The sequence below is a fragment of the Camelus ferus genome, chromosome 4 (assembly GCF_009834535.1).
Source record: "Camelus ferus isolate YT-003-E chromosome 4, BCGSAC_Cfer_1.0, whole genome shotgun sequence".
In the NCBI taxonomy this organism is placed as follows: Eukaryota; Metazoa; Chordata; class Mammalia; order Artiodactyla; family Camelidae; genus Camelus; species Camelus ferus.
Window position 1 is genome coordinate 55,743,957 of NC_045699.1, and position 24,080 is coordinate 55,768,036.

The following is a 24,080-nucleotide window of genomic DNA, read 5'->3' on the forward strand; positions in this document are numbered from 1 at the left end:
AGGTCTGTGGGTTTGTTCCTGGGCAGAGTAGGATTCTTGTATCCTCACTACAAGATAAATCCATGGGGTATGAAGAGAAAATTTTGTGTGTGTAAGTGTGTGTGTTAGTAAGAGAGAAGGAAGGAGGGAGGGAGGAAGAGGAGAAGATAAATAGATAGATATTTGGGGGAGGCACAAATGAGAATTTTTTTTTTAAAGGTCCTCTGATTAGAGTTATGTTTGTAATCATTTTGAGTAGAAATTTCAGATATAGGACTTTCCATCAGTTCACTTCGCCGTAAACCTGGAGAGGGCTTCATTGTTGTCTGCCAGGTCAGCCTGTCTTTGATTAAATGCTTCATTCTTAGTATGAACTCATAAGGGGATATCTGTATTAGCATTTAAAGTAAAATGTCTTAATGAAGGGGGAGAAAGTTAAAATAGGATCAACACTAGCCTATTCAGCACAGTTTAAATTGTTGTTATTTTTAATCTAAATCCTTGCCAAATGCGGTGTGTTAGTGGGCTATGTTTCTCTGTGATTGGTCATCATGACCCATGTATGTTTTGTTACAGTTCACCAGCACTTAATGATCAGAGAGTGGGACCAATAGATTAAAAATTACTGGGATTTAGACTTCTTATTCTGCCCTCCATGTCTCAAGCTCTTTCATGATTTCAGTACCTTTGCCACTCATCCTCGCTGTGCTGCACTCTGGATAATTTCTTCCAATCTAGATTCCAGTTCTCCAGTTGTCCTCTGAACTGTGTGCACGCAGTCTTCTCTACCACCTGTCTGTTGAGTTTCTGATGTCAGTGATCACCGTTTTCATTTCTAGACATTGTGTGGTTCTTTTCATATATTCATGGTCAACATATGGTGGTCTCTCTCTTTCTATCTCTTGGATTTTGTTCAAGCAACACCCTTAGTTTGCATTCTGGGTACCAAACCCACGTGGTTAAGTGTTCTCCAAGGAGACTTTTTTTTTTGCTTTTATTCCATTTCACTTAGGACTGAATCCAAGAGAGGCAGCCTCCCCATCTTCCCTCTGTGGGCCAGGATTTTTCTGCTTTGCCTTTCAGGGATTCCATATTTATAGAAGATTCTCGGAACAGATTTTTTTTTTTATCATGCTTGTCTCAGGCTGATCACCATCTCTAGGTCACTGGAGACCAACAGATGATCCCAATGTAAGCGTCAGCTCCTACACTCACTGACTCAGAGGTTTCTCCTCCTCTCTGACCTGGAAGGCTTTCCTTTCTTTTCTAACAGTCCAGGCATACATTTGAAAACATGCTTTTAGTGTACTTGTATTTAAAAAATGAGAGGAGAAAATGATAAATATTGTATAAGAATTTTATGTGTGTGTGTGTTGGCTTGTATATGAATTTTTTAAAAATCTCTGCAAAGATAAGCAGGAAACAAATAATGCTGAGTAAGTAGTGTTGGGAATGAGACAGATGGGGGACGAAGGTGACCGGGAAGCTTCTTTATCTAAACCTCTTAATATTTTTAGTGATTTGAACCATTTGGATATATTACCATTTCAACGAATTAAATACAGAATATAAACTTTTTCCCACTGGCAATCTGGAGTTCTCTACTGGGTGAGTTTCTCCAGACAGCTAGTCTACTCTTCCTGTTAGAAATGGAATAGTGGTCATTTTTGTGGTTATGTAAATTTCCGATCATGGTTTCACCTCTTCCCAGCCCTCCAGCTGAACTCTGTAGATCAATATTTTCCAAACTGTCTGTGGCAAAGGATCAGTTCTTTAAAATTTTCCAGTCTGTCAGGGACTGACACTTTGGTAAACTGCAGTGAAACTCAACTACTGATTACATGCTTGGATGGCATGGCACTGTCAAATCGCTATGAAAGTTTCTAAACACTTTCTCTCCATTTCTTCTCATTGCTGGCCAGTAAAAAGCAACTTGTGGACCGCCGCCACACTGAGCAGCACCACTATAGATGGGAGTCATTATTTTCTGGCATTTGGTGCTGTGGATCAGAAGTCGATACCACACTGTTCTTTAAATGTTTTTCCACTGTAGGTGGTAACCCATTTTCTTTCTGTACGGATGTATTATGGCCTTATCTGAAACACTGGGTGTTTGCTGCAGCACACCCCTCCCTTAATTAGGGGAGCGAGCCTGTGGCTCACTGCTGGGGCTGATGGTACTGATGTACTGTCAGAAATCATTCATAGATTAGTAGTGTATTTCATCTAACTTAAGATGCATTGATACTGACATTTTCTTGATGGGTTCTAGCAGGGTTGTTTTTCATGCTACTGAGTCAGGACTGCCATCTGGCTGCCAGCAATTGTAAGATGCCATTGATTTCCAAGATGTTAAAATGTGGAAGAACACATGTCTTAAAATATCCTGCAGATGGCCCCATGATTGTTGCAGCCTCAAATTACTGTTTGAATGCGTGGAGACTTGCTTATGAGAAGGAGGGAAGTTGCCTTTCGTGACTTCCTTTAGAAACTTCAGCACTCTGCCTTATGGCCCCTTCTCTCTATTGTGACATCCTGACATGAGCTGGGACCCATCCTCTCTTGTCTAATTGGTATGGCTTCCCTCATTAGGAGCCCTGTGCGGCAGCTGCCTTGGGATGGACCAGTCCTGAGAACCTTGGCCAACTTATCTGTGAATTGATGGCACTGGTATATCTTCCAGTGTCCTTAATAGATATTTTTCTCATCATGGAGGTTTTTTTTCCCCCCATACCTTCAACTTCCCCCTGGTCCATCCCTGCCATTCTGAGCTTGTGAATATTGGCAGTTCTGTGATTTATCCCATTTTCTTGCTTGCCATCCAAGCTGCTTGGTAGTTCTTTCAATCAGGTGTTGTGTGGACTGTTTGTTATAGAAATTTCTCACATTTTTCTGGTTACTCTTCAGTATTTTTCTGATGCAGATAGAGATTTTTTTTCCCCTCCTGCTCTTTTTATAGTTCTTTGGCCACTTTGATGGCATTTTGGGATGAAGGGCAGTTAATGTGTGGGTTCATAACATTGTCCTTCATTTATTTCTCCACCACATACGTATTGAATGCCTGCTCCAGGCATAGTTCTAGGTACTGACTGCAGCCATAAACAACAGTCTAAGTTCCACTGGGACATTCACTCTGCTCAGTTCTGGTTTTCCTCAACTGGAAGCTTACCTGGTTCTACTCGCCTGCATTTTTAGATATCCCATTAGAATGTCAAAAAAAATTTTTTTTAACCTTAGAACTTAGTAATTTATTGGTAGCTTGGTACAGACTTTATATAGATTTGGCACTCGTGTATTCTCCAGAAATGAATGTTAATTTATGTATCATTTGTTTTTAGCCGATTACACCTCAACAAGAAGGCAACAGACTAAACAGCCATATAGCAAGCTCCCAGGGGTGTCTCTTCTGAAACCACTGAAAGGAGTGGATCCTAACCTAATCAACAACTTGGAAACATTCTTTGAATTGGATTATCCCAAAGTAAGTACAGTGTTGTACTCATAGGAATGGGCTAGACCATATGTTTTTTTTCTTCCTCATAGTAAACACTTAAAGAGGAATTCTGACACTGTATCAAGTGAAGGTATTAAAAATTCATGATGGTGTTGGCCTCATAAAATGTATGCTTTATTAACAGCAGTAGTAATCACAGGACACACCCATTTATGATAAAAACTCTCACCAAAGTGGGTATAGAGGGAACATATCTCAACATAATAAAAGCTATATATGACAGACCTACAGCCAGCATGGTACTCAACTGGTGAAAAACTCAAAAGCTTCCCACTAAAATCTGGGACAAGACAAGGATGCCCACTATCACCACTCCTATTCAACATAGTCCTGGAAGTCCTAGCCACAGCAGTCAGGCAAGAGAAAGAAATAAAAGGGATCCAAATTGGAAAAGAAGAGGTAAAAGTGTCATTATATGCTGATGACATGTTACTATATATAGAAAACCCTAAAAGGTCCACACAAAAGCTACTAGAGCTGATTGAAGAATTCAGCAAGGTAGCAGGTTACAAAATTAACTTTCAAAAATCAGTTGTATTTCTTTACACTAACGATAAATCAACAGAAGAAGAAAGTAAAGAAACAATCCCCTTTAAAATAGCACCCAAAGTAATAAAATATCTGGGAATAAATCTAACCAAGGAGGTGAAAGAATTATACACAGAAAACTATAAACCATTGATGAAGGAAATTAAAGAAGACTTTAAAAAATGGAAAGATATTCCATGCTCTTGGATTGGAAGAATCAATATTGTTAAAATGGTCACACTGCCCAAGGCAATCTACAGATTTAATGCAGTCCCTATCCAATTACCCAGGACATATTTCACAGAACTAGAAAAAATCATAATAAAATTCATATGGAACCATCAAAGACCTAGAATTGCCAAAGCATTACTGAAGAGAAAGAAAGAGGCTGGAGGAATAACTCTCCCAGACTTCAGACAATACTATAGAGCTACAGTCATCAAGACAGCATGGTATTGGTACCAAAACAGACATATAGACCAATGGAACAGAATAGAGAGCCCAGAAATGAACCCACAAACTTTTGGTCAACTCATCTTTGACAAAGGAGGCAAGAACATACATTGGAATAAAGAGAGTCTCTTCAGCAAATGGTGTTGGGAAAACTGGACAGCAGCATGTAAAACAATGAAGCTAGAACACTCCCTTACACCATATACAAAAATCAACTCAAAATGGATTAAAGACTTAAACATAAGACAAGATACAATAAACCTCCTAGAGGAAAACATAGGCAAAACATTATCTGACATACATTTCAAAAATTTTCTCCTAGAAGAAATAAAAGCAAGAATAAACAAATGGGACCTAGTGAAACTTACAAGCTTCTGCACAGCAAAGGAAACCAGAAGTAAAACAAGAAGAAAACCTACGGAATGGGAGAAAATTTTTGCAAGTGAAACCGACAAAGGCTTGATCTAAAGAATATATAAGCAGCTCATACGACTCAATAAGAAAAAAATAAACAACCCAATCCAAAAATGGGCAGAAGACCTAAACAAGCAATTCTCCAAGGAAGACATACAAATGATCAAAAAGCACATGAAAAAATGCTCAATATCACTAATTATCAGAGAAATGCAAATCAAAACTACAATGAGGTATCATCTCACACCAGTCAGAATGGCCGTCATTCAAAAATCCACAAATGACAAATGCTGGAGAGGCTGTGGAGAAAGGGGAACCCTCCTACAGTGCTGGTGGGAATGCAGTTTGGTGCAGCCACTATGGAAAACAGCGTGGAGATTCCTCAAAAGACTAGGAATAGACTTACCATATGACCCAGGAATCCCACTCCTGGGCTTGTATCCAGAAGGAAATCTACTTCAGGATGACACCTGCACCCCAGTGTTCATAGCAGCACTATTTACAATAGCCAAAACATGGAAACAGCCTAAATGTCCATCAACAGGTGACTGGATAAAGAAGAAGTGGTATATTTATACAATGGAATACTACTCAGCCATAAAAACCGACAACATAATGCCATTTGCAGCAACATGGATGCTCCTGGAGAATGTCATTCTAAGTGAAGTAAGCCAGAAAGAGAAAGAAAAATACCATATGAGATCACTCATATGTGGAATCTAAAAAACAAAAACAAAAACAAAAACAAAAACAAACAAACAAAAACAAAGCTTAAATAAAGGACAGAAATAGACTCACAGACAGAGAATACAGACTTGTGGTTACCAGGGGGGTGGAGGGTGGGAAGGGATAGACTGGGATTTCAAAATTGTAGAATAGACTACACTGTAAAAAAAAAAAAAAAAAAAAGTAATCACAGGACAGAAATGGGGTTGAGAAAGGGGTATAAATTCCTTTTCTAACTGCCTGTAGGTTGATCTGAGTTAGAAATCCCTGAGTAGAGCTCCTGGAACTCAGGCATTAAGTGCCTGGTAGTTTGAGTGTAGAGATTTTTATCCCATAAGAGTCATAGTGATAGGGAAGAGCAGTGTTCAGTGGTCTGACGTCAGAGGCAGGGCAGCCAGAACTAATGGTAAATCCCATTGAAAATCTGGCCTTTGAGGTTAAAATCAGTGATAATACCTAATTTTTACTTTTTCTGGGTTTTAATACCCAATTGGATTGCTTTTCTCATTTATCTATATAATCTGTTCATCTCTAAACTCCGTTTATTCCGTTTCTTGGAGACTTCAGTTTTCTTGAGATGGGAGTATTCTTTTTATTTCTTCCTTTTAGTTTCTTAGGAAAGCTTAACAGGCCTTCGTTTTTATATTTAGCTCTAGGGCAGCTTTTTAAATTGCCTACTGGAGACACTGCTTTTGAAGAGGCGTTCTGGTGGTGGTGGATTACCTGTGAAAATACACCTGTAAATTTCTACCTGCTTGATTTTCAGTCCAGTTTAATTTCTCCTCTGTGGTCTCCATCCACTTGCCTCAGTTTTCCCCCTTATTGCCTCAGTTTTTCGACAGTTTTTGCCACTTGGAGACTCTCCCTCCTGTTTCTTTAGGACAGTGTAGCCCAAGTCGTGAGTAGGAAGAGGGTATGTGCACACCACGCTTCTTGTGGTGACTGGTTTTCATGCTGTTATTTCTTTTCTTTTAACCAGTGAGAAAAATAGAGGAGACATAGAAGCAATAGCCTTCATGTCGCTCTTATTAAGTATGTAGACATGAGTATCATTCAGTTACTTTTTAGTGTTGCCATATTATCACTTTTGGAGTTTTGGAGTCTAGATGTTTGAAGCTAATTTGAAGCAGAAAATTATATATTCCTTCTGGTTTGTGTGTGTCTGTGTAATAATTTTAGAGATCTGAATCATGCCTGGATTATCTAGTTAATAAATTAAATATATAATTTTTTTAAATAAGAAGCTATATGTATTTGACTTTTTTTTTTCAAACTAAAAATGCACACAGTGGCCTTTTTATTAGAGAGACTCTGGTAACTCAGGAAGGTAAATGAATTGAGATAAATTCAAATAAAATAAATAGAGATAAATAAAAGTAATTGTAAAATAAGCTTTGTAATAAGAAAAATGGAAGTTTTTCAAGCGTCACATTATAAAAGTAAGTGCAAAGGAGAATTTATTTTTATGACTGGAAGAATATTTTCCTTTATTATGAATAAATCTCAGAGCATAATGTGGAATCATATGCATTTATCCTTGTGAGACTTAACCTCACATTTCAGTTTTTTTAACCATCAACCGACCCTATCCCCTTTCTCCATTCAACCACTCTTAAAACTTAGTTATGGAATTTTTATATTGCAGCTCTAGTGGGGTGACACTCATGGAACTTAAATGGTTTTGGAAGTTAGTGTGGGTTTAAAGTTTCTTAAAATAACTGCAGGAACATATGTATCCATTAATTAGGAATGAGTCAACAATTGATTTCTTCTTCTGAATGAAAAAAAATTTTTTTTAATTACAACTTGGAATTATTTCTAGAGTTCTAGTTTTCACTTGGTTCTTTTTCCTTGAAGCTGTGTCATTAAGGCATTTGAATTTGTTGAGGAGAAAGTCATTCTGATGCTTACTATAAAATAAGTAACATTATATGCAAAGATTTTTTTTTTTGGGTCACAATTTTATTTTCTAATTATAAAAGTATTGTTAGCTGTGCAGATGGAGAGTTTAGAAAGCAGAGCAGAAGTGGAAAATACCTACAATCTAAAGGAAAATTCTGATCTCGTGGCGTTTTATTTGTTTTTTAAAATACCAAACGCCATGGCAAAGTTTCCTCAAGTGACTGAAAATTAAACCACTGAAATTACACAGATCTGAGTGTGAACATGAGTTGTTTGTCACCAACAAGGCAGGTAGTCATGAAATGAACATTTGTGCGACTGCCAAGCCCAGCACACTTAAATATTTGCTTTTTGTCAAGTATGAACATTGTTTTATAAAAGTATGGAGATGTTTTCATTCTGGATGTAACTTGTAACTTTTTCCTCCATTATTTGATTTGGAACATTATAGACTGGAAAAATATATATGTAACATGTTGAAATTCCAAAGTGTTATTTAATTTTGGACATGTATAAGGTTTACCGCTGGTACTTGTTCTGAATTTCTAGGTTTAAATTTTGGTGAGACTATTGTTATATTAATTGCCCTGAAAGTACTTTAAATATCTTATAAATTCACCTTATGTTGCTACTGATTCTTGGGAAAAAGTTCTTCTTGGAAAACACATGAGAATGAAAAAGTGATATAATTCATTTTTCACAAAATTGAATACCCATTTGGCATCAGCATGGAGGGCATTTATGGAGAATTTCAGACATAGCAGGAAGATCCAGTACTCTGCATCTGAAGTTGCTTGATGGCTTTGTAATTTCTGGCCATATGAAGAATTTTAAAATGAATGGTCAGTGTTATTAACAGAGTGAGGCTATGGCAATTGTGATTTTCTTTTCTTTTTGTGCAAATATAAAATTGGTTAAAAATCTTCTAAGTCCACTGCCGTATTTAGATTCTTCATTGTCAGTGGTATAGCTGTCCTTAAGAGAAAATTAAGAGAATAGGGGTCTTCTAAGAAAGAGTTAAGTGTTGAAAACAGGATCAGTTATCAAAAGAGCAACACAATACAATGTCATAAAACTACTAAGTCTGAAAGATTAGGAATTTACCAAATTAATTTGAAAAACTATAAACTAGTTCTTGAAAGTAGGTAAGTTTTTAATGTAACTCATCAAACCTTTGAATTCAGAGCAGTTTTCTTACAAAATATCTTTTTCCTGGCGTCTATCTTTCACTCAAAAGTTACCGCAGTACAAATGTATTAACTTAACAAAATTTTCTGTAAACATGATGTGTAGTTATTATAAATAATTCATGATATTCCTGCTTGATGTGCAATATAATATATATGTTAAAATATTTCTCTAAGAGGATATTTTCTGTTATTTACTATAGGAAAGAGTTTACATTCCTAATGTCTACAGGGCTGAATCAATGAGGAGATTTAAAAAATATTTATATACATAAATCTAGTATTATTTAAGGATCTAAATTTACTCATAAAAGCAAAAAAAAAAGTAGCATTCATGATTATGGCAATTTCACATATTTAGTTCTTAAATATCAAAGGGCCAGATCCCAATTTGGATTTTCTGTACCTCTTCTTGTACTTAGTCATTTTACTGTTTGAAAAGAAAAAAGGAAAATCAGTCAGTCTACCTATTTGTATAGCAGCCTTACTAAAGATTTAACGAAGGTTTATCTCATCTAAAATACTCTGGGATTTATCTCTAGATTTTAGTACTCATACTGCGTCCATTTATAGTGGAATTTATTATACCTTATATCCCCTTCAGATTAATAAAGTAAGTATTTTTCTTAAAATATTTTAAAATGTAGTATTTTAAATAAACATTGTATATTTGAACATATATATATATATTTATACCTATTTCTTTAGGTAGTATAAAAATACCTGAAAAATTATTTTAAAAAAAAATTTTTTTTCAGTGGAGATACTGGGAATTGAACCTAGGACCGCGTGCATGCTAAGCACACGCTCTACCACTGAGCTATACCCTCCCCCTCAAAAATTATTTTTTGCTAGCTAAGGAATCCTTTAACCAATTTAATATCTTGTGTTTTGCCAGTTGCAGTGTGGTTGGAGTGACTTAACTGTTGAAATACAGAGATTCCTAGCAAATAAAATGTTCGATCAAACTGTGATGCCCCAGAGGTGATTATCCTAGCTGAAAAATGAAAATTCCTGGCTAAAATCTAGTACTTTAGAAAGACAGCTGGAATGCTACTTCCAGTTTGGTATAATTTTCATTGTCAGAAACCAATAAGCGATGTGTTTAAATAAGAGTCTGAACACTTCAGTTGATGTGAACTGAGTTTCATTTGCACTCTGGCTGAAATCAGGAGGTGTTTGCTTTTCATTTGAAATTAAGTTTAAGAGGTATAATCCATAACACCAAAAACTAAACCTTGCATTTGAATAAAGGTAAACTGTACTTCCCTTACTTATACTAACAGCATATATTTCTCAAAAATTTTTGCTGCAACCTAGTATAACTTCTTTCTTCCCATGGAGTAGATTTCTAGTACTATATGAAGCTTCCTCTTGCTGGGGAAAAAAGCTAAGACTAGCTTTTTAATAATATTTTATGGAACTATATTGCTTATAAACATTTTCTTCCCTTATGTTCATGCATACCTGTAAAACAGCACAAATTATAAAAGCATTAAAGAAACTGTGCTGTGTTTGGAAAAACAAGGAACTCTTTAGAGCAAGCCCAGCTGAGCAGCTCACTGTCGTAGGAAAACTAGTTGTTACTTTTACCCTTTGGAAAGTCACTTAACCTTTCTAATCTTCATTATTAAGGTCACTGCCTTTTGGCAGCTCAGCTGAACATTGTTTTGGTTGGAAGGATGGTTGACGCTTTATGGGACTCAGAGTCAACTCTTGAAGAAATTTCAGGGTGTGGCAGGAATGGGTACCTATCCCATTCTCAGATTTTCATCTGATCTCTGAAGACCAGTGGCTGCAAAGTTGCTTAATTATTTCAGTACCTCTCAGGTGGCAATTTTGGTCAGTCATCATGAAAGGTGGATATTGGATAGAATGTGCAATAATAGTAGGTAGAAAGAATGAGGAAAGTATACATTCCTTTCCCCTCTACTTAATTATTGAGAAAACATTTTCTTCCTCTTAAAAAAAAAATCTTACCTTGTTTGCTAAACCTCCTTCATTGATCTTAGTCCTGGTCCTTATGTGCTCAACCACTAAATTCTATTGTTGCCACTTTTTGCTGGGATAATATATATTAGGCAAACAGTAATTAATTATTGTGTCCAAGGGTGCTGTAAAGGTTTTATTTCCACTTTTTACTTGTGTATGCTTATCAATGGAAGTAAATAAAACAAGCCCTCCCATTACCTGAGATAGTCCCTGTATGTTAGACAGTTAAAAAAAATTATGTCCTTAGCTTTGTTTTTTAGAATACATAGCTTTGTTAATTTTTTGTGGACCTAGTTAATCTCCCTCCTTTGCTGAAAAATGTTCAGTCTGTTTTAGAAAGAGGGTTTGGTAGGAAATTTGCCCTTGAGTCAGCATGAATTTATCACTACTTTTGAAAAAAAAAATTACTGCTTAGAATACATATCCCACAAAATAATACAGTAGCATCCTTATATGTGAAAGCAAACATTTCAAAATTTCAGTAGTTCATTAAATTGTCAAGTAGAGGTTTAGTTCAAGATTTTATAAACCTTCTTACAAGTCAGAATTACCTCAGAGATTCTGATTCGAAAGTTTTTAAGAATGGGGCCCAGTATTCTCTTTTTCAAATAACTATTCCAGGATAATTTTGACACAGCCAGTCACGTGCTAAGAAACGACTTCCTTAATTTACTGTCAGCAGTAAACATAGCTCTGGGCAAAATAAAAGTCCTAGGTGTTTTCATAGTTAAAAGGCTAAGCATGCCTTTCAGGCTGGTACATTTTAAATCAAATCAGATTCTATTTTACTCCAAAAAATGATTATACAACAAAAAAATCTAATATCATTTTGTCCTTTTCATGTGAAGAGTTTGGGAGCCCCTTAAATTTATCATAATGGTATTTAATAGGTAATTTTTAGCACCTTGAGGAAATAGTATTAAGTTCAGAGACCAGTCTTCAAGAGAATGGAGGGTGTGTTCCTTCTGTTTGCTTACTATGTTGCTTTTACACTGCTAGGCACCCTGTGAGCATCTGGTTAATCTTCAGTGACGAAGGCCACGGAGAAGCTTGGGATCCAGTTTAACTGCTAGGGTCATGCCTATCTGGGAATGGCAGGGCTTGGCTGTGGGCCCCACCAATCTCTTCACCCTCTGTTCAGCTTGCAAACAGGCCCGCTCTGGAGAAGCTGCTGTCCATTCAAGTAGCACTTGATAGTCACTGAAGTGTTCTCATCCGTTATGAATACTCTCTTAACTTTTCAACTTTGTGTGGACAATTGCTTGTTTTTCTTACTGCTTTTTGATCCGTTAGTACATGCTAATAATAAGTGCTTGTTTTTGCAAAAGAGGTTAATTTACATAAAATATGTTTTTTGACTAGTATGAAGTACTCCTCTGTGTTCAAGATCATGATGATCCAGCCATTGATGTATGTAAGAAGCTTCTTGGGAAATATCCAAATGTTGATGCTAGATTATTCATAGGTAAGTAACAAATTCTGCGATAACCTTTTTGCTTGAATACATTAAGGACCAGTAATCTTCTTTGCATTAAACCGTAGATTAGGGTGTTAGCCACCCACCGAAGTTATTAGCACGTTTGCTTTATGCATGTTTGTTAGATGTAGTGAAAGGTGTTTATAGAACCTTTTGAGAAAACTTAAGTTATAAAAACAAAGGTTTTTTTTTTTCATACCTAGGATTAACAGAATTACCCCCCAAATTATGCCTTACTTATTGATTAGACGTAAGAGTCAGTTATTTTTGTTTCTTTAGTATTTTCAACCTGTAGCCTTTTCTATATCTCATTGACTGTAATCGGGAGTGGGTGATAGAATTCACTTTTGTTAATATTGCAAAAAGAATCTTTTTCCAAAGGCCTACAGGCTTATTTTAAAGATAAATGATATAATTTCCTTTTTGAGAGTGAACAATTTTTTCTAAATATATTATTGTGAATAATAAGGAACATGAAACAAAATGTTAAAGTATGTTTCAATTATTAAATATGCAAGTGCTTTTCATTCTCTCTGCTATTCATTTGTGTAATAGAAAATATTTTCAAGGGGGAGTGCTTGCTTAGCATGCACAAGGTCCCAGTTTCAATCCCTGGTACCTCCATTAAAAAAGAAAAAAAAAAGGTAAATAAATAATAAATCTAATAAATCTAATCCCCCCGAAAACAAACAAGCCAAAAAAAAAAAAAAAAAAGGCTACTTTAAAAAAAAAAGAATACTAAAAGAAAAGAAGGTATTTTCAATGTTGCATGAATCTCTCACTGCTGTACTTTTAAATTTTTAGGTGGCAAAAAGGTTGGCATTAATCCCAAAATTAATAATTTAATGCCAGGATATGAAGTTGCAAAGTATGATCTTATTTGGATTTGTGATAGTGGAATAAGAGGTGAGGTTTTTCTTCTTTATTTTATAAAACTTCTCACTCAGTGACAAAAATGCCAAAAGCAGTCTGGAAATACACTTGTCAATCCTATTTGTTTACCTAATAAAGTCATCATTATTTCATGGTACTATGTCAAGTCATACTAAAATTTTGATTTTTTTTATGCTAACTGGAATGTTACATGTGTAAAAAATGTTTTCATTTTGAAGAGAAAATTCCAGCTATTAAAAAAAAATGGTTGTGAGTCCATTATATTATCTACTAGCTTTTCCACAGGTGTAAATTTTCCCTTGTTCATGTGACACTTCCCTTTTATTTTAATCTGTTTGTGACATGTGCAACATACTATCTCAGGGATGGAAATTAATAGGTGCATATTTCACTAGACATGTATACATTTATTAGAATATATTCATGGCTTCTTACTTAGCTGATTTTAGCAGGAAGCCATTTATATATTGAAATTACAATTTTCACTTTTGCATTTTTAAACATACCTATAATAGTTTCAGTGTTCTGTAATATTAGGCTATATTCTAATTACCTCAAGTTTCTCAACCTCAACCCTTTTGGGCTGGGTAATTCATTGTTAGGGCCATCCTGCAGGATGTCCAGCAGCAGCCCTGGCCTCTACCCACTCGATGAAGTTGCACCCCCTCTCTTATTTGTGACAGCCAGAACTGTCTCTAGACATGGCTAGATGTCTTCTGCAGAGCAACAGTTGACTATGTGTATTTAAGGATTTATACAATAGATTTAGCTCCTTAAATACTTGAAGGAAATAGAGTGAAGTCATATAAAATGATACGAGATTTTTGCTATTTGAAAATGAGGCTATGATTTAAATTTTATCAGCTTAATATGTGCAAATTTGAAAAATCAAGTGTGGCACTCCTAATTAATTAGGATCATTACAGATGTATCAATTCACGGGCAGAGATTATGTTCATTTTTCACATTTGCTATCTTATATTATTTACTATCACATATTTGTTTGTTTTCAATGTACAAATCTCTATCAGGTACATTCTCATTCAGTTCCCATTAGCAGTTTTATGAGGTAGAGTATCTCATACCCTCCAAGAAAGTGGAGGTTCTTTTCCTATGGTTGGAATAGAGGAGCCAGAAAGACAATTGAGGTCCTTTGACTTTTGCTCCTGTACCTTTTCCACTAAGACACATTGTCCATTATTCTAGTTTGAAGGTTCTGAAACAGAGGCTGTTAACGTTTTCAAGGTATATCCTGCCTCTGGCACATATGAGGTATACACCAGCCTGCGAATGTCCAGAATAAGTTGGCTGTCATAATTCAGCCTTTTTGAAATTTTGTATTATACTCAGGTGATGGAGATTGATTTTATTACATCCAAATATAAAGAAAGAATTTATTAAGAATTTAATAACTCACAAAATGTCTGTTGCATTGGTGGGTATTTTACTAAAAGGAAAGTGTTTTCCTCTCTCCCTCTGCACCTTTTCTTTTCTTTCGTATCATAGTGGTTCCAGACACACTCACTGACATGGTGAACCAAATGACAGAGAAAGTGGGCCTGGTTCATGGGCTGCCCTATGTAGCAGACAGACAGGGCTTTGCTGCCACGTTAGAACAGGTAAGTGCAGTGGTCATAAATAATATTCTTGTCTCGGGGAGGGTATAGCGCAAGTGGTGGAGCGCATGCGTAGCACGCACAAGGTCCGGAGTTCAATCCCCAGTACCTCCATTACAAAAAAATAAATAAATCTAATTACCTCCCCCCACTAAATAAATTAATTTTTAAAATAATAACAATATTCTTGTTACCAGACCCTTAATCGCCCAGAAGTCAATGCTGAGTGTTGGGATGAGCTCCCTGAAGTGAACTGTATGAGGTCTGTTTTAACCTACTGACTACTGGAATCCTAAATTGAAAGTAGCTGTTTTCCTTAGTGAAGAAATGCTTGGCCCCTGGGATCACTCACAGTGAACTTGCTGTGCCCTGGCAGTGAATGACGTGCCCAGGAAACGTCTTGTGTTCTCATACACTGAGGACAATATATTCTTTCTCCTCGTGGTCCTTGCTTTTCAGTCCTAGCGTTCAGTTCCACACTGTTGACGTACATAAAAGTACGTGTTACTTAGTTCTTTCAAAGATCCAGTCTGAGAAGAATCTGTTTTAAGTATCACAAAGTATTTCAAATATACAAAAAAAGGGGAAATTGTTCATATAATTACCAAACCCATTTGAATCCCTTCTAAAACAAATTTCTAAAAATTATCTGAGCAAACTATTTTGTGTTTCCCATTTTTTAATCCTCACCTTATAACAGAAATATAAACTTAGTGTGTAGCAAACTATAAATTATGGGGAAATACAAGTAGTAAAAAAATTTTAAAAAATCTACTCCCAGAACCCTACCAATTAGAGGAAGTTTCTGTTTTTCAAAACTAAGGTGGTTCTTGTTTTAGCCTTTTAGCATCCGCATATTTAGCACATTTTTTTTTTCCTATGTATCTTCTGAAAAACAAAGTTGAGGTAGTACTCAGAACAATTTGTCTCTTACTTTTGTCACCTCATAAGCTTTTCCCCATATCATTAATAACTTTTTATAAATGTAATTTTTATTGTTTCTACCAGAGTCTATTATATGTGTATCATGTACTTGACTTAACCATTCCTGTGCCATTAAACATTTAGGAGGAAAACTTATCTTAATGTTGTAAGGGAAAAATACATGGTTTCAGTCTCTAAGTATATCAGTTTGCTTTTAAGCATATCTGCATTTATGTTCTTTTGAGTTATAATCATCTGAGCAGATAAAGGTACACTTAACCTTTGACAATTTGAACCATGATTTTTTTTTTAAATTGTAGTTGATTTACAATGTTGTGTTAGTTTCTGGTGTATAGCATAGAGATTCAGTTATACATAGATGTATTCTTTTTCATATTCTTTTTCATTATAGGTTATTACAAGATATTGAATGTAATTCCCCATGCTTAATATTGCCTATGAATATACTTGTCCTGCTGCAGGAAATCATTAGTCTTAAATACCAGAGTTTTTCTTTAGTAAGAGAAACTCTGGGTGGTTACTTTAAAATAAAATACTTTTTTTTTTATGTGCCACATTGTGTTTTTGTTTTGGAAATATCCAGCTGATTTATATGTCAGTAATAAACATCTCCTACATTACACTCACTTCCTTAGTTTAGGTTTAATCCCTAAAGGTCACTCTGCCATCCTCAGAGTGAATGGAGATCGCCCAGAGGAGTTGCTCCAGTCTGTAAAGAAATCCTAGGAACCTGCAACACAGTATCTAGTCCCACCTCATTCCTCAAACCTCAGTTAATAACTGCTTAGGGAATTAAGATGTGTGCTTCTGGTTTTAGAAGTTTGGTTCAGTTCAGCCCCACAAACATTAGGACTTCATTCCAGTCTGGACTTCGGTAGCAAGAATCAAATTCTTAACCACCTCTGATAATTCTCTTATTCTGCATTGTGTATGTGACTTCTGCCATTGAGAGAGATTAACTGCTCTCTGTTTCAAGCTGCAGTTGCCCTCCATATCTTTGGGTTCTACTTTCATGGATTCAACTAACCACAGACTGAAAATACTTGGGGGAAAAAAATTCCAGAAAGTTACAAGAAAGCAGAATGTGAATTTGCCATGAGCCTGCAACCTATTTATATAGCGTTTACGTTGTACTTAGAACTCTTTACACAGCATTTATGTTGTGTTAGGTAGTGTAAGTAGTCCAGAGGTGATTTAAAGTACACCAGGGCGGGTGTGTGTAGATAATATGCAAATACTGTGCCATTTTTATACAAGGGACCTGAGCATCTATGGATTTTGGCATGGGCTCCTGGAACCAATCCCCGCTGGGTGCAGAGAGATGACTAATTAGAAAAGACACCATATCTAAGATGTAAATAATAAGTAGGGTTTATGTCTAATATGTTCAGTAATGAGCATCTTATTCTACCAGTAATTTAGCAGCTTGCATTTCTCCTGACTTCAAGGCATATCTAGGAAAAGGGCAGTAAAATGGGAGGCAGAATTTTAGTGTCCACCCTGTTTATGAAAAATACATTGAAAAACGGGGGAATTGGTAAGAAGCTCAGTGACTCAGGGGCAGGAAGCAGCTAGCTATAAAAGGAATTAGGAAATAGGATTATTCTATAGGTTGATATACCCATAGGTGTTGTGTGTTTGCGTGTATACATATGCATACATACACCTATGTATGTAGATGTGTGTGTATTTACATGAACATTCTGAAAACAGAACATACTGAATTTTAATGTTTTATGTATCAATGAGCGATATTTCTAACCATCTCATTTCAATTCAGATTAAGTTTTAATTTGATACATCTTTGAGTCTTGCAGTTTTAGAGAAACACACATTCATTTGAGAATGGAACATACTTTTCCCTCCTACAAGTAATAAATATTTCTTCCTAACAGTGATAACAACAAGAATAGTCAGTCAAATAAGAAATTACTAACTGCTTGCTATATGTAAACATTTTGTACAACTTTTTACCCAGGTAATTTATGTATCAGTAATAGAATATTCACCCAATCATACTTAAATTCATTAGGAGAGAGAATTTATAAACACCATACTTTACCATAAAATTCTAATCGTATACGTATGTTTTTGTTTTGGCAGGTGTATTTTGGAACCTCTCATCCAAGGTCCTATATCTCTGCCAATGTAACTGGTTTCAAGTGTGTGACAGGAATGTCTTGTTTAATGAGAAAAGATGTGTTGGATCAAGCAGGAGGGCTTATAGCTTTTGCTCAGTACATTGCTGAAGATTACTTTATGGCCAAAGCAATAGCTGACCGGTAAGAAAAAGAAATTAAATTAGGTTGTTGTATTTGGGGTTCCTAACTTCTGTTGATTGATTCTACTTGTTAAACCTATGGGTTAAGAGCTAGTTTACTTTTTTTTTTATTTTTTGCTAGTGAATATAGAATAGTTTAACATTTTTAGAAGATAATTCCTATCAATTATTCATAGATACATACCAAAGAAGCAAATAAATGTTCTGATTTTTCTACATTCTTCAAATTAATGTGGTTTAAAGTGATTAAAATGAAGCTTCTCTGTGATTGTGAATTTTCATTGTTATGGATATACATTTTTATGTGTTCTAGAAGAATTAAAAATATCAGTGCAGTCATAAACCAGTAGGTGAAAATCTAAAGAATGATTTCAGGTTTTGAAAATTTTCCATAAATTATTTGATGTTTTGCTAAAGAGCCACCTAATGAGTCACATGATTGACTTAATAACATTTCTCTATCACAAAATGACATTCTTTTGCTTTTTTAAAGGGGGTTGCTTCGTTGTATGATAACTTGCTAAAGGTGCAATTTTAAAAACTCAAGTATGTTTTTAAAATTCTCTACTCACAGTGTTCATGTGGTTCATGATTCCAGGAGATACATAATACCACTTTTGTTCACATTCCTTCTTGAATATCCACACATGCATTCCCCCCACTTTTTTTTTTTTTTTTGGTTAATAGTGTTCAGGGACACTATGAAATACAGAACTCACTCCGCTTAGTGCTTTCAGAATTCCTGTACTTTAAGCTTATTAAACTGTAAACTGAGGGATTATAGTCCCTTCCAGTTCCTAGATGGGACTGTCAAGAATCTCCATAATGACTAAAACATGTGCAAGTGTGATGTACCCTAAGTAGTGTGCTATCCTGAGGACGAGGCTCACCTGAACACTGGCAATTGCTTACTCTTTTTTTTTTTTTAATTAAAGTATAGTTGATTTACAGTACTATACTAGTTTTAGGTATACAGCATAATGATTCAATATTTTTATAGATTATATTTCATTTAAATTTATAACAAAATACTGGCTATATTTCTCTGTGCTGTGCAATATACCTTTGTTGCCTATTTATTCTATACATTGTAATTTGTATCTCTTCATCCCTTACCCCTATCTTGCCTCTCCCTCCTTCCTTCTCCCCGCTGGTAACCACTAGTTCTCTGTATCTGTGAGTCTGTTTTTTGTTTAGTCATTCATTTGTTTCATTTTTTAGATTCCACATATAAGTAATCACATAGAGTATTTGTCTTTCTGTGTCTTATTTATTTTACTGAGCATAATGCCCTCTAGGACCATCCATGTTGTTGCAAATGGCAGGATTTCATTCTTTCTCACGGCTGAGTAATATTCCATTGTGTCTATGTGGTGTATATATATGTATATATCTTATCTTCTTTATCCATTCATCTGTTGATGGACACTTAGGTTGCTTCCCTATCTTGATAATTGTAAACAGTGCTGCCTACTCTTTAGAGTGATGAATACATAACCAGTCATGCTTGCACATTTTCATCACCATAGCTCATTTTGTAATTGTCTTCATTTTCAGAGGTTGGAGGTTTGCAATGTCCACTCAAGTTGCAATGCAAAACTCTGGCTCATACTCAATTTCTCAATTTCAATCCAGAATGATCAGGTAAATCAACTGGCTTTCTTCTTTTCATTCTTGTTAAAAGGGGAGGGGAGAGTGGTTTCTATATGATCTTAACTAGGTTTGAAAAAAAAAAAAAACCAACTAAAGTCAGATTTTCGTTTACTTCCAGAATAGAGAGATTAACTTCTTTATTAAAATAAATTTAATGTCTAAATATATTTTCTTTTCTTTGTAACACTGAAAGCTTTCAAAAAAGGGATATTGAGACTACATTTTTTTATATGCTGATCTCTATTTTCTGACTTTCTACCCTTTGAGTTTTATGATATTTATTATCGAAGTGTAGGCCATACAAATGAATTAGTAGACTTTTTTTTCTTTGAGATGCTAAATAAAAAAGAGGAAAAAAAGATTCGTTCAATACTCTTTAAAGAGGAAGGCCTTTATATAACAGGGTAAAAATGCTGGTCATTTTGAGAAAAAATTGGTTAGTCTTGTACCTAGACTGTTGTTTAAAGAAAATCCTTTTTTTTTTTTTAAGGTGGACCAAATTGCGAATTAACATGCTGCCTGCTACAATAATTTGTGAGCCAATTTCAGAATGCTTTGTTGCCAGCTTAATTATTGGATGGGCAGCCCACCATGTTTTCAGATGGGATATTATGGTATTTTTCATGTGTCATTGCCTGGCGTGGTTTATATTTGACTACATTCAACTCAGGGGTGTCCAGGTATGTGGATAGGCGTGAGAAGGTTGGCAGTCACTTGGTGGAACTAAAACACTTTTAATTTAGAAAAGGTTGGAGAAATCTATCTGAGCCATTCTTCAGCTTCCCAGCAAAGGTTAAAATCAGGTTGAAGCATTACTTTCCTTAGTGGAATGTGGACACAAAGCGGAACTTGATTTTCAACTTTCAGTTGGTTATACAGTCACTCTTATTAAAGCTCCCCAAGAAACAAAGGAATACAAATAAATTGGCAAATCTTCAAACTAAAAATATGTTAGGATAGCAGTTATTTTAATGCTGCTTCTAATCTTCATTGACATTTTCTTAACCAATATAGCATGTCAGTTAAATGATCTAAAGAGGCAGACTTGATTTTATAGTGTGTATTTAAAAGAGCCAAATCAGGAAGGGAGGGTGTAGCTCAGTGGTAGAGTACATGCTTAGCATGCATGAGGTCCTGGGTTCAATCCCTAGTACCGCCATTAAAAAATAAACAAATAAAACTATTAAACCTAATTACCTCCCCTCTCCCCCCTCAAATAAAGAAAAAAGAGTGGAATCAAAGAATTCCGTTTTTTAACTATGTCTTGAGTCTGACAGTAAATAATGTTTAATTTTTTTAATTCCTAGGGTGGCGCACTGTGTTTTTCAAAACTTGATTACGCGGTAGCTTGGTTCATCCGTGAATCCATGACAATATACATTTTTTTGTCGGCATTATGGGACCCTACGATAAGCTGGAGAACTGGCCGCTACAGACTGCGCTGCGGAGGTACAGCTGAGGAAATTCTGGACGTATAACTACAGCACCGTGACTGTACATAAAGGAAAAAAGAGAAGTATTATAAGTTATGTTTATATAAATGCTTTTAAAAATCTACCTTCAGTAGTTTTATCACATGTATGTTTTGGTATCTGTTCTTTAATTTATTTTGCATGGCACTTGCATCTGTGGGGGGAGGGTGGGGAAGAACACATCTGTAGTCTTGGCCAAAATGATTATACTTTATTTTGTGGAAGTGGAGAATCAAGAGAATTGGTTCCAGGAACCTGGGTTTGGTTGTTGTTGTTCGTTTGTTTTTTAAAAATACATAAATGAATATATATATATATACACACATATATATATATACATATATATGTATATATATATATGTATATATATATGAATGTTCTGCAACAAACACTATGACAGTATCCTTCAGTAGAGGAAGTTTCTTACTAGTGAGTACACTCTTTTAGAGCATTGATGGGATGGCAGCCGCTTTGTTTTGGGGGTAAGAAAAGACTAGAAGGTACTCCCTTTTCACGTGTAGGGTGAACGGTGTGACGCAGTGACCAGCCGACAGTGAGGCACTGACTGAGAAACTTTCTCATGCTTTATGCCTACCTCTTGTAGTCGTTGCAGAGCAAATGTAAATTGTAATAAACAGTAGCTAGGCCTTGCAAAAACAAACGGAAAAAAAAAACTTTAAAAAATAATAATAAAAATAAAAGAGCTGGAGTCTAGTTATTTATATGAATCTGTGAGAAATATTTTTTTGGTCTCACCGCAATGAACCAAAAGTGGTTGAGTTTGGTTTTTAATTGTAGCCATGTCTTGAAGGCATCTTTTTGACCAACTCTCGTTGGTTCTGTCTTGAACCATTGTTAATCACTGTGCTGGTAAATCTTTCCTTCCCTGTTCCTCACCTGACCCACCCTATCTTTCCTTAACTTTTTTCGGGGCGGGGTGGGGGAGGGAATTGGGGGGGAGTTGTTTTAGTGTGAGTGGATGTTTTGATAGTTGTGAGGAAAAATGCATTTCAGACACATTTCACACATGAGCTATTTTCTTACACAGTATGTCTTATTGTTAAAAAGAATGTAATTTCATGATACAGGTATTTAATATCTTTTTTAAGTAAATCAATATTCTAGCCATCCATCAATCAATTGCAGTAGAGTATTAAGAGGGGACAGGATGAGTTTTAATTTTAAAATTAATCAGTATCCAACTAAGTCTACTGTGTATGTGTTTTTTTTTTTTTTTAATTTACTATTACAGTTAGTCTAGTCTTATTTAAATTGGATTTTTGTATTCCAGTTTGTATGACATAATAGACTAGACCAGTGCTGGTTGTAAATGCATGCTCTGTTTTGTGCTTCTCTCCCCATCAAGCCGCTAAGCTTGCTTGTCAGGTTGTGCTTCACTTGTGGTGAACTGGACTTGTTTTTGTTAAAAAATACATATATATAATAATAATAATAATAGGCAAAAATGTAAGGGACAGTGCATAAGCCTGCCTACCTTTTCTTTCTCTCTCTCTTTCTTTTCTTTTCTTTCTTTCTTTTGTTCTTTCTTTCTTTTCTTTCTTTCTTCCTTTCTTTGTGGAACTTTCTTCCTTCGGGATTGGATGGCATGTTGTCCACATGAATGCCTGCTGCAGGGCTGATACTGGCAATATGGCAGCTTTAAACCCTAAGTTACTGCAGTTTCCATGTCAAAGCATAATGTGTCACATGTTAGCAATAACTACATATTCATAAAAAATGAACACTTTTCCACTTCACTGAGCCAGTTTCATTTCATTGTCCAATGAGTCTATATACATGGTTTCAATGGCAGTATATCTCTAAATGGGCATATACAATGTGTACACATTACAGACGAGCTTTTTCTCTGGGCCAAACTACTTCATGCAATTTTTTTTTTTCCTTTTTTCTTTTTTGCCTTATGATGAATTTGTTTGAAGGGCATTTTCTTCACGAACAAAGGCTTTGATGCATCTTCCTTTCTGTGTGAAACGGGGGTAGTGTTGTTCCCTGAGGAAAGTTGCACAGTGAAAACCAGTCTAGTTGTGACCCACTCTTGTATTTATTTTTTTTTTAAATCACTGTATCACACAAACTGAATTTTGCTGACCATGTTTGTAATTTGTTGGTTTGTTTAATGAAGTTTGGTTGATGCCATCCTTTGCACTGCTGAGGTGAAATCTTGCTTCTTACTTAGCTTTCTGCTGAGCTCAGTATGGGCAGTGTAACAACAAAACCAAAATGGCTGGACAGACTTCTTGTGTTTGTAAATATGAAAAGTGACTTGTTCTGTACGTGTGTTTTTTATGTGGTAGTGGAGTATTTCCTTTAAGTGAAGCTTCACTTAAGCAGACAGAGTGACTCTTTGTTTAGCAAGTTTAGAGTGATGATAAAATCGTAAGAAATAATATAAATGTTGAAGAAAGCATCACAACAGAACTGTTGGAGTCCAAATTTAATAAATTGTTTAAAAAAAAAAACCAAGTGTCTAGAATATATCATGTTTATTATTTAAAATCATTGTCTTAAGTTTTTTGTTCAAAAAATAAAAATTTGAATACAGTCAAAACATTAGCAATCATGTGTTTTTGTTTCCTGTCTTTCCTTTTATTTTTATATTTTTATAAATAATTTAACTTGTTCCACCATTCACATCAGAACTATTTGAAGAATTCTGTAGTGTTAATTTTGACATCTTCCCTTTACCTGTTCTGCAGGTAAGACTTATGACTTAAAGTCAGGCTTTTCTGTGTTGATTGCATGTTAAAATCACTTGGAGAATGGGGAGGGTATAACTCAAGTGGCAGAGCACATGCCTGGCATGCACAAGGCCCTGGGTTCAACCCCAGTACCTCCATCAAAAAAATATTTAAATAGATAAACCTGATAACCTCCACCCCCACCCCCAAAATAGCTGGAAGTATCACCTGAAGAACTTGTTAAAAAAAAAAATACAGATGCCTGGGCCCTGCCCACGGACAGTCTGGTTTAATTATTCTGGGCAGGGTCTGAGCACTCTTTTTGGTCTGGCGCGGGCAGACTTGAGA

General features: G+C 35.4%; 1 protein-coding gene across 1 annotated transcript in view; it reads left to right on the forward strand.

Annotated features, from left to right (window-relative positions):
* Positions 1-23,602, forward strand: part of UGCG (UDP-glucose ceramide glucosyltransferase) — a 41,005-nt gene extending 17,403 nt beyond the window's left edge. Inside the window, 9 exon segments of the mRNA XM_006178166.3 lie at positions 3,318-3,348; positions 3,350-3,460; positions 12,058-12,160; positions 12,977-13,078; positions 14,573-14,685; positions 17,731-17,909; positions 19,466-19,552; positions 20,052-20,241; positions 20,869-23,602. Coding sequence (XP_006178228.3) covers positions 3,318-3,348; positions 3,350-3,460; positions 12,058-12,160; positions 12,977-13,078; positions 14,573-14,685; positions 17,731-17,909; positions 19,466-19,552; positions 20,052-20,241; positions 20,869-21,039 — 1,087 coding nt within the window. The 3' untranslated portion in view covers positions 21,040-23,602.
* Positions 23,603-24,080: the final 478 nt, after the last annotated feature.